The following is an 11,870-nucleotide window of genomic DNA, read 5'->3' on the forward strand; positions in this document are numbered from 1 at the left end:
GCATTGAAGTCCCCAAGTAGTAGTAGTCGATCCTGGGTGCTGGAATTACTCTTGGCATACCGAATGAGTGCCTCAAAATCGGCCTTCTTTTGTTTAGGTGGGCTATAAACGTTAATGATTATGCTTTTGGCTTTGGTACGCTTTTGCGGTAGTATTCTTACGATTTGGTGGTTGATGTTGCTAGTTACCATATAATCTATAGTAGTCGCTATGTCCTTGAGAACCAACGTTGCGACTTTAGGGTATTTTAGAATCGATATCATGTAGTAGCCGCTCAATTTGACCGGCTTGTTACCGATCTCTTGTAGACAAATGACATCGGGTTTGACTGGCGCCGTATTAAGAAATTGTTGCAGAGCCGCCGCCCGTTTGTGGAAGGTGCGGCAATTCCATTGCCAAATTTCGAGATAGTCGAGGTGTGCTCGTGTTCTACTCGCCATGAATAGTGCTTTCGCTCTCTGATGTTGGGAGCGGCTTCGAACGACGAATAGACAGAGCACCCTGGCTGCTTTTTGTTCGTTTAAGAGCCACGGTCCTTATGCTGGCGATAGATTCATCTACATAACTTTTTAGACTCTGGAATTCTGCATACATCTGCTGCTGAAAACTTTGCATGCTTTGTAGTTGCTGCACTACTTGTTGTAATGTGCCTTTCATAGTATTTGGTGTCGTTGTAACCTGGCCAGGCGTGCAGGCCGCTTTAGCAAGTGTTGTTTTGTTCGGTTCCGTACCGCGGTTAGCTCTGAGGGAGGCCAACTCTCGTTTTATTTCTGCCAAGCTCTCACGGAGGAGCTTGTTTTCATTAACGATTTTTTGATACTCGGGATTTGCCGTTATTGGAGCAGCGGGAGAAGCGATTCGTGCATAGCTCACCTCGTCATAACCAGGCGCTTGCTTGGTCGCAAAGCCGGGAGCCCCGGACTTAAGAGATTTGGGCGAGTGGGAATGAGGTGGGATGTTGCGATTAGAATTCTTTCGTGTCCGGGATCCGGATCTCGATCTGGAACTAGATCTGGACCTTGGGCGAGTCCCAGACAGCTCTGGCCATTGGTCCGGTGCAGATTCTCCATCGTCGGAACTCAGCCAACGAAGGCGTTGAGGTGGCTTCATGGAGGTGTCATTCTGGGCAGGCTGGTGCGCGCTACCCTTCGGAGTACTGTTTCGTTGAGGTTTGAGCCGTTTCCTGCAACTTTGGTCTCCTGTCAAGTGACCCTCGCCACAAGCTGCACACTTGGGATTGCAATCGTGTCCGGCTACAGGGTCTCGTTGTCCACATATGTGACACACTGGAGTGTCCGGCTGGGGGCAGACGTCCGATCGGTGACCCACTTGATGGCACACTTTGCACACCTGAGTGGTTACTTTGTAGGAATAGCAGGGAAGTTCTCCACCGTTGTAATAGACGTATCGAGGTGTAATCCCTCCAAAAAAGGTGAACGGCCGTTTTGGTGTTCCGAAACATGCCTGCTTGGAGAATTTCGACCCCTTGTGTGCGTACTCGTAGATTGGCTTTTAGTGCTTCAGGCGTCGTGTGTGGGTCCAAGCCGTGAATTACGCCCTTGGTTGTCCCTTCACTTGTCGCTACGTAGGCATTCACTGAGTGTGGCCGTCCGTTTATGCTTAGTGTGGTAATGCGTCTAACGTGGTCCGCCACTGTCTGGTGTGGCGTCGACACAATAAAGATGTTGGAGCCTGGCTTGATTCTGAGCAAGAATTGGTCACCTGGTATTTGTCCGCCGCAAGCAACAATCACGGCATCCGCCAGTAGTGGACTTGTCAAATTCTTGACCGGTAGCCCCTGATGTGGTCGCACCACTATCTTAAAATCGTCCTTGGGCAATAGGGGTAGCCGCCTGTAGGTTGGTTTGTGTTTAGGTTTTCCGCTTGCTTCACCAGTGGAAGCTTGTTGGTGGTTCAAGGTCCCCGAAAAATCCACTGATTTGGCCTTCTTCTCTTTTGCAAGAGCTTTTTTCTTCCGCAGAGTGAGCACCGTCTGCCAGGCTCCATCCGCTTGGTGTTGACTGTCGATCCCAGCGTTTTGATCGCTGGGTCCACTTGGCGTTGGGAAACTGTGAGCTGCGGAGTCTTGAAAATCCATATTATCAAGGTCTTGGCGTTGCGTGTCCGTCATCTTCGAGGGTCCGGGACGCGCAGTTGCGTCGGGGGGTTCATTCGCAAGAGCCACCGAGCGCGCGCACGACGCACACACCAGCGTTCCAGCGGCCGCCTACATGGCGGCAATGGCCTTTCCGAGCTCGCACGAGAGGAAAGTGCGTTGGCGCTTTTAAACAAAACTTTCCAGTCACTTACAACCGTGGTCGGTATCAGTCGATGCGGAACAACTTCAAAAAGTCAAGACGACTGTAGAAATTGGTCGCACACACAATCTTCCGCCAAAAAACTGGAAAATTCGCAGCAGGGCACATGCGGTCACGACAGTACTGGTCGGCGCCACCTAACGGTCCTTCTTGCCAATAAATGAATGCCACCCGTATCATTAGTTTGTTTCTGACCTCTCTCCCTACATCACACCTCCCCCCCCTCCCGCCAAACACACACACACACACACACACACACACACACACACACACACACACACACACACCACACACACACACACACACACACACACACACACACACACACACACACACACACACACACACACACACACACACACACACACACATGTCAGGCGTACGATATGGCTTAAAACAGCGAAACTGGACGATTCTGAAGAATAATCTGAAACAAATAAATAATAAGAAATGCTTCGCATTTAAAACAACATGGCAATGGACAGTTCGCTTACTGCGGAGTTCACTTTGCCCTTTAGAATGCGGGTCGATTCTCGGCCACGGCGACCATATTTCCATAGGGACAAAATGCAAGAACACCCGTGTACTCAGATTTACGCGGCATTCAAAAGAAGCCCCGAGAGAGAATAAAAGACTTTATTGATCATATCCTGAGGAGGCTGACGGGAGGCCGTGAGGACCTCGCTAGCCCGGATGAAGCTGGAAGTCGAAGACTCTCGACGATCGCCATGACCCTCTGGACCACCCTGAGCTTGTGGCAGCCTCGTTCCAGGCCTCTTGAGATTTCAGCATGCGTTCAAAGTTATTGTATTCATGTGCGCAGAAAGTATACGTGCGCAGAAAGTATGGAGTGTGTCAGGGTTGATCCCGTGCATGACTGTGGGCGTTATGTATATAGGTGCGTGTCTAGCTGGCGGAGTGTGATTGACTGTGCTCTGTTGAGTTTGGGTTGTGAGACGGGGAAAATTCGCCTGCTTCCCCGGTGGTGTGATGTGATATCGTGGTAGATGATGGCCGGGTCCTTGTCACTGGTTGGGTCCGCGAGCGAATCCCTCGATAAGTGTGGATCCGCCGCGCGGTCAGTAAGCTCGCGCGCAAAGCGCTGTGGTCAAAGTTAATTAGGGTTACCCCTCTGCTATTATTTCTTTTTGCCATCATTATGTGCTTATTTTCTTACTGTAACTTCTATTCTTACATTGCACAATGCATAGTTGCTCTTGTCACTGTCTGCGTTTTTTTAACACTCATTAATTAGCCCGTCCCCCCTGTAATGCTTATATGTAAGTCCTGAGGGCACTATGACGACTGTCGATGTTTATGCGTGTAGCATTTCTGCCCCACGTGGTATACGCATTGCATAGGCACCCGAGTTTATTTACTGCAATGACATAACGCACAAGTGAGTAGTCCCCGAAGATGTAAACATAGCCGATAACAGTGTCTGTTTTTTCATAGTTATGACTCGTGACATGTGTAGTTTATTTTCACCTGTTTGTCATATCGTATTACTGTTATATTCTGCATTCTGTTTTCGTACTCTATATATTCTAAAAATTTGATTAAGCTGTGTAGACCTTGTATGCCCCCCCCCCACCCTGGAGTAATGCCATTACGTCGATGCAGAAATTTGGTTATCTTATTAATTAATTAATTAATTAATTAATTAATTAATAATTATTTACATGAGATGGTATTGGTGTGAAATAAAGGTGTCTTCGCCGGCAGAATGGAGTAGAAAAGGGTTTAATAACTCGGAGATAACACGTCCGTATCGAGCGTACGTTCCAAGCTGCATACCATGCATGCAAGCGCGAGCTCTCTAGTGCCAACGCTTTATTCTTTTCTTTCTTCTAGACTTCTTTTACAGTTGGTGACATCATTGAGATATGTCAACTGTATGTTGCACCGATTGAACGGCGACGAAGTGTGCCTCTTGCACAGCGCTTTGTTTACCGTTTGAGAGTTTTGGCCGATTTTTCATGTTCCTCGCCTAGCCATCGGTGTTTTATTTGGCTACACTGGAAGTAGAGTCGCCTGCGCACCCTCCAGGCATGCCGTCGGCAGGCCTCTCGAGGAAACGGAACAGCAAACCCAGCGACGCTGACGGTCAGTCTACCGAACTGTACTCAGGGCTTAAAGTCTCCCTTCGTTGGAGGGAGGGGGGGGGGGCTCAGAGGGCGGCGACCTATATACATATACATGCACACACATATACATACAGCCCCTCCTTAAGAAATGGGAGGGAGGGCCGCCCCCCCCCCCCCCCCCCCCCGAGCCCCCCTGACTTTAAGCCCTGACGGTACTCGGCGAGCAGTGACGATTCCGACGATGGCTTCACACCTGTTTACAGTCGTAAACCAAAACGAATATCTTTGGGTGCTTCACCACCTTCAACCGCATCTGTGAAGCGGAAGGTGGCTTCAACGAACTATGCCGGTTTTTTTGTGCCAATTACGCCATCGGACAATCTGAGACACCTGAATCGGCAGACCATTTCGAGAAAACTCGAGCCTCTGGCGCCAAACGAAATCAAGGATGTTCGAGTCAACCCCCGCAAGAATGTCTTGGCCATCGACGTTATACACCAGGCATCTCTGCTTGCTCTGACCAGGGTCCCATGACTTCGACGGTATCAAGGTCCGAGCTCACATTTAACAAGGACATGGTGGTAGGTGTAATATGGGTCATTCCACGCCAACTGTCCCAGTTTGGGCGCTCGACAAAAATCAATTTCTCTGAAAAAATGTGAGAAAATTACGCACATGTAGACATTACTTCTACAGTATTTTCCCCAAATATCTTGAGCGGCAAAAATTTTTCGGGCACGTGAGCGCAATTCGAACTTCTCGATATGTTAAAAAACCAGGTACTAAAGAAAAATTCGCTATAAATGGACAGTTTCACGAATTCATTCGAAATTTGCTTTTTTGTGTTTTTAAAGCATCGCGCTTTTATTATAGCAGAGTTGCTTAGAGTAGCTTTATATTTTTTATTCCTTAGCGTGTAGGTAAAATTGAGTAAATTGCAGTGTTTTCGGGAATTTTTTTTTACAAAAGACGATTGTAGACCAAATATGTTAATTATTTTTATTGAACTCTCCATAAAACGTACTACCTTCTAAAGTTTTTGTTTTGCCTGTGTGCGGCACACAGGCTCTAAAATAAAATCCTGAACTTGGAAAAAACGCTACATTGGCCTATGTTCAGACGTCTGTAGCACCCTAAGGTGGTCCAAGAAAAAATAAGCAGAAAAGCGCATACGATTGAGAATCATAACAACTTCGTCCACAGAAAGTTTAATCAAAGTTTTTTGTTTCAGTCAAGAAAAATTTTTTTGAAGTTTAGTCCCACCATGGCATTATTTTGCTACGGGGGCAATACAAACCGACCGAATATACTGCATTGAAAAAAGAGGTGGTGTATTCGTAGCACATGGTTTTCAGTTACTTACGTTGTACTTTATAATGTATATTACATATCAAGGAGATGATAAAAAAGGTAAAAATATAACAATACGATTGGCTTCGATGCCGAAATTCCCCAATAATGAATCGCGTTGCTTATTGCATTGTTTACGCACACCGGAGGCGGCAGCGGCGGCGCCGGACAACTACGCCACAAAAATAGGCTGTTGTGATCTCATAACAGCTGTAAAACAGTGCACGTTACCAGAAAGACAAACTCTACTTTTAACCAAAATCTGCTGCCTGCAACCATCCAAATAAGGATGTGAAAAATAGCTTGGCATATCCCGTCCGCAGTGTCGCGGACGACGGACGGAATGCGTGAATACGCGGCGCGTCGTCACATCGTGCGCCGTTCGTTCCGGAATACGTAAATGAATTCCATTTGGATCCGCTATCAATGGCCACGCTCACGCCTCCTTTCTCCAGTTTACATGAATTTTGAGACTGAACTTATTTTGACGCCAATTGATTATCAGAGCCCCATGCAATGAGTAACGCGATTAATTATTGGGGAATTTCAGCATCTAAGCCAATGGTATCGTTATATTTTTACCTCCGTTTATTATGTCCGTGATATGTAATATACGTTATAAAGTAGTAACAAAAGGAACTAAAAACCATGTGCTACGAATACACTAACTCTTTTTTTTCATGCAGTATATTCGGTCGGTTTGTATTGCCCCCATAGCAAAATAATGCCATGGTGGGACTAAACTTAAAAAAAAAAAAATTTCTTGACTAAAACAAAAACTACTTTGATTAAACTTTCTGTGGTCGTAGTTGTTATGATTCTCAATCGTATGCGCTTTTCTGCTTATTTTTTCTTGGACCACTTTAGGGTGCTACAGACGTCTGAACATTGGCCAATGTAGCGTTTTTTCCAAGTTCAGGATTTTATTTTAGAGCCTGTGTGCCGCACACAGGCAAAACAAAAATTTTAGAAGGTAGTACGTTTTATGGAGAGTTCAATAAAAATAATTAACGTATTTGGTCTACAATCGTCTTTTGTAAAAAAATTCCCGAAAACACTGCAATTTACTCAATTTTACCTACACGCTAAGGAATGAAAAATATAAAGCTACTCTAAGCAACTCTGCTATAATAAAAGCGCGATGCTTTAAAAACACAAAAAAGCAAGTTTCGAATGAATTCGTGAAACTGTCCATTTATAGCGAATTTTTCTTTAGTACCTGGTTTTGCACCATATCGAGAAGTTCAAATGGCGCTCACGTGCCCGAAAAATTTTTGCCGCTCAAGATATTTGGGGAAAATACTGTAGAAGTAATGTCTACATGTGCGTAATTTTCTCACATTTTTTCAGAGAAATTGATTTTTGTCGAGCCCCCAAACTGGGACAGTTGGCGTGGAATGACCCATACGATGTCGACATCTCCATTGTGGAGACCTTCCAATGCTGATCAAGGCAGTTAGTGACCCCATCAACATCGTCCAAGTCTGACGTCTGGGCAACTCGCGTTGCGTAAAGATTGTCTTCAAAGGCGACACATTGCCATCCCACGTGAAGGTGCGGCACTTTCGTCACGTGGTCTGTCCATTTACACCAAGACCACTTCAGTGTCACAAGTGAAAAAGAATGGAGTGTCTTTAAACAGTGGTACGGGGCGGCTCAACGCATAAAGAGGCTGCTGATATTGTGAGAAATAGACAATGACGCTCGCGTGTGCGACGAAGGTCTAGGGCTACTGCTGCCCAATCTGGATCTGGACGGGTACCGCAATGTCCTACTCCTATCAGTGGCGTAGTCAGGGGGAGGGGGCACCTCGCCCCCCCCCCCCCCCCACCATAAATTTTTTGTTGTCATGGCATACACAGCGAAAAATGATACTCGACCACATCTGCCTGCCCTGCCCCCACTTCAGATCATGGAGGTGCCCCCCCCCCGCCCCCTAAATAAATTTCTGCCTACACCCCTGACTCTGACAAACCGCCAGACTTCCCTTAAGCGACAGTCACCACCGCTACCGCCACCACCACCGCCCAATGTACCACAGTCGGTGAGCCGAAAAGATGCAGAGGCTTTGAAAGCGGCGGCGGATGTTGCGTGGCCCTCACTGCCACCACTGCGCATTCATAAAGAGCCGGTGCAGAATGCCCCGCAGTGTGCATCATTGTCCACAGATGATCTGCACGACGAAAACCGACAAGTCCTCGCCGTGTTGAGGTCTCTCATGACCACGATGCGTGCACTCCTCAACGGAATGACAACTCCATCAGCTCAATGCGCACTGCAAGTTCTGGATTCCTTGGAGCCAGTCCTTGCAAGCCTTTTTTAACATCTCGGATTTCAGTCTACTTTTAGACAACCGCAGAGGAACCGGTCTACATTTCTAGGTGGTGACTGTATAATTGTGCGCGGTGAACGCTGACATACATGTGCGCGTATCACTGGCTCTTTCTTTCTTCCTTGCTTTATTCTTTTCCTCCCCTTACCCCTCCCCCCGTGTAGGGTAGCAATCCGGGTGCAACTTGATTAACCTCCCTACCTTTCCTTTGCCTCTCTCTCTCTATGTTGCACCCATTACGGCAAGAATGAGACGGTGTATACTGAAGTAAGGTACGTATTTAAACGCTTTCAGGTTTTCGGGACTTAGAGCATCTCCTGTTCTTACCGTAAGCCCTAGACCTGCGTTACAAAGGTGTGCTTGATTTCCTATTTTTCTTATAGGCGAGTCGGAAGAATGTCGCCATAACGTTAATTATTAATGCGACCATACCAACCACGGTGCTGGCATCTACTTGTGCGATACCACTCATCCTGACATATAACAGCACGTCCGGCCTACAACACGCTATGCGGCTTTTAAAGGGACAGACAACCTCTCAGAACACGAATTGAGATAACCGCACTAATGGAAAAATTGTCTATTGTATTGTCTAAAACGAACCCTGCTTTTCTCGTTAAACGCGGATTTATATCTTTATTTCTTGACTCAAAATTACTTTTCGCGCCTCACGTGGCAAAAAAGTGACGATGCACATGATGGCGATTTATCTCTATAGTAGCGTTGAAATGCTTCACACTTTTTATTATAATCTTTTGTAACTGAAAACGTGCAGATATGCCTTAGTTTGTACTGAGCAGAACAGTGGCGCCGCCTTCGATTGACGTATGATCCGGTGTTCGTGAGCGGCAGCATGAACGTTGTTAGCTGAGGGCCTGGCGGCACCTGCCGACGAGTTGGAGAAGTACGAAGAGCGCCTCCTGGCCTCCGCGATTAGCTCCGGCAACGCGTTTCCAACGGCAACGGTAAAGGGACCTCACGTGACAGCGAGCGTTCGGAAAAACATATTCTACCTGCTTTTTATGAATTCAAACGTGACGGTTGAAATTGTCAATATGAAGGTGGTTAATCACAGTTTCACTTACTCCTGTGAAAGCAGAACCTTGAGCGTAATGAACAGTTTGCGAGGAGGGCTATCAGCACCGCTATCTCTTCACAGCGCTGTTGGAGGAGAAACTCGAACTTTTTTGGTGGCTTCTCAGAAAGAAAAATTCTGCTTACAGTATATCCACGTGCTTTTGAAATCAACCGCTGCAGGTTTAACCACTGCCGAGGGGGGGCTTTCCGCTGCGCCGTAAAAAGTCGGCAGATCCCACACATTGTGGGAATCGATGTAATGCGCTGCGATGTAATGCGCATTGTGGGAATCGATGTAATGCGAAGCTCCAAGAGAACTTGGAGCATCCGCTGGTTAACCCACACGTGTCGACCATCGGGCTATCTTGTCAAGCGAAGCAAGATCTACTCTCAAGGCCACCAGACGGCGCTGGGTTGTCCCGGCATCGCTACTTAAAGGGAGCCTTCACCTACCATCGACCATTCGTGGCAGCAGTGGCAGTAGTGCTTGCGCACTGGCTTACGCATTCTTCTTACCTGTACAGGTTGGTTTCGACGGCTTCTGTCGTTTCATTTATTATCCGATTTCTGCCACTGCTGCCAAGAACAGTTTTTAGCTGCTACTTGTACCTGTGTCTTGTATCTACAGTGCTTTGTATAGTTTCGTGCTGCTAAGATGCCTACCTGTGCTGAACTTGCTAAGAGGATTGATGAACTGGAGTCGAGGCTGCTCAGCGAATCTGATCGTATGACCGATCGCATCGTTGACAAGATCGCTGTGAAAATGAAGTCCTCGGGGGTGGATGTGCTAGAGCTAAAGAAGCACGTGGACAGCCTTGAGTCCAGTTTAAAATTCCTGAATGATCTGGTTGACAAATTAAACAGCGAAAAGGCCTCACTGGTAGCCGAAAACAAAGCACTTAAAGATGAAAATTGTTCACTGTCTCGCAAGGTCTCACAGCTCGAGCAATACTCGCGCATGAATAACGTCGAGATAAGGGGCATCCCCTGCACTCAGGGTGAAGACTGCGTGGCCGTAGTCGAAAAAATTGCCAAGATAATTGCATGTCCAGTTACTCCCTCAGATCTCGACGTTGTTCATCGAGTTTCTACTAAAGATAAGGGAAAGAAGAACTTAATCGCGAGATTTTGCTCTCGGGCAAAAAAGAATGATTTCGTCAGCAAAGCACGAAAAGCAAGGCTCTGTCTCAGTGACATCGGCATGTCTAACGGCACCCACCCTATTTTCGTTAACGACCACTTGACACCTCAGAACAAGGCATTATTTTCTAGGGCACTGGCATTAAAGAAAGCGAACAACTGGAAGCACCTGTGGACTGATAATTGCCAGATTAAGGCTAGAAAAACTAATGAGAGCCGTGTCTGTCGCATTTCTGGTGAGTCTGACCTTTCCGTTTTCAACTAATAGCTTCTATCACACGCATAAATTCAGTCGCCACCAACTATGGCGTCTTATCTGACACCATCTGCGCTGAATAAATTCATGGCGTGCGACTGTCATTCAGTAATTCACTTGAACGCTAGAAGTCTTCGCAAGCACCATGATGAATTTGATAACCTTTTTTCGACACTTAATAAGGCCTTTTCATTAATTTGTGTCTCCGAAACATGGCTTGGTCACGAAGATAAGGACCTATATTGTTTTAAATCTTACCGCTCTGAATACTCCCATCGAGTGACGAGTGCTCACGGTGGTGCGGCTATTTTTGTTTCACCTACTTTTCCGTATAAACGTCGTCATGACTTTGAACTTAATATTCCCAACTGTGAATCGGTTTTTATTGAGTTCGATTCTCTTGTCTTCAACATTGACAGCAAGAACTTACTGGTGGGCTGTATTTACCGCTCGCCTTCTTCATCAATTTCTGAGTTCTGTAGTGCTCTCGATCATGTTATGGAAGAAATATCGCATGCTAAATGCAATGTATTAATATTAGGTGACATCAACATCAACCTCTTAGATACTGCTTCACCTAATTCTGCTAATTATTCTAGTACTTTTCATAGTTATGGTTACGAATGCTTAATTACTCTCCCTACGCGCTGTCCAATCAATAATGATGGCAGCTTGATTGATCATGCATTATCTAATTTACTTGACCAACCTGATGCAAGAATTGTTACTACTGATATAACCGATCATTACCCTATCGTTTTACGCTTCCAGAACCTATCACCTTCAAAGAACATTACGTATTACAGATTTACACTTGATAAACCAAAGCTTATTGATAACCTGGCTAAAACCGAGTGGTCGGAAGTTCTATCGTGCATTGACCCGCAGAAAGCTTTCTCACAGTTTTTAGCTACACTATCATTGCATTTCAACACGCATACTCATAAGCAAAAGTGCAGAAAAAAGATTGCATCCCCGCAAAACCCTTGGCTTACAGATAACCTTCTGAAAGCTATGCGGTCTCGGGAAAATATGTATAAAAAAACAAAAAAACAACCTTTCAATACCAAATTACTTGCCCGTTATAGGAAATTTTCTAACTCGCTTTCCGCTCAGCTGAGGAATGCGAAGAGGATTTATAACGAGGGAAAGATTGCTGAGTGTGGTAATAATGCTAAAAAGAAATGGGAAATTGTGAACGCTTATCTTAACCGCAGTAACCAGAACACTATATCGAGGATTGTGCATAACAGCGTGATATACAGTAATTCATTGGATATTGCAGATGCCTTTTGTGATGCTTTTTTTAA

The 11,870-nt window shown here is 46.0% G+C and overlaps 1 protein-coding gene across 1 annotated transcript; it reads left to right on the forward strand.

Moving 5' to 3' along the window:
• The first annotated feature begins 9,819 nt into the window (after window positions 1-9,819).
• LOC119380160 (uncharacterized) lies at window positions 9,820-10,569 on the forward strand. Its single transcript, XM_037648970.1, has one exon. The coding sequence runs from the start codon at window positions 9,820-9,822 to the stop codon at window positions 10,567-10,569; it is 750 nt and encodes a 249-aa protein (XP_037504898.1).
• Window positions 10,570-11,870: the final 1,301 nt, after the last annotated feature.

The sequence above is a fragment of the Rhipicephalus sanguineus genome, chromosome 1, assembly GCF_013339695.2.
Source record: "Rhipicephalus sanguineus isolate Rsan-2018 chromosome 1, BIME_Rsan_1.4, whole genome shotgun sequence".
Classification (NCBI taxonomy): Eukaryota; Metazoa; Arthropoda; class Arachnida; order Ixodida; family Ixodidae; genus Rhipicephalus; species Rhipicephalus sanguineus.

Bases quoted from the DNA above. Each gene is read 5' to 3' on its own strand.
- LOC119380160 (XM_037648970.1), top strand. From the start codon at position 9,820: ATGCCTACCTGTGCTGAACTTGCTAAGAGGATTGATGAACTGGAGTCG.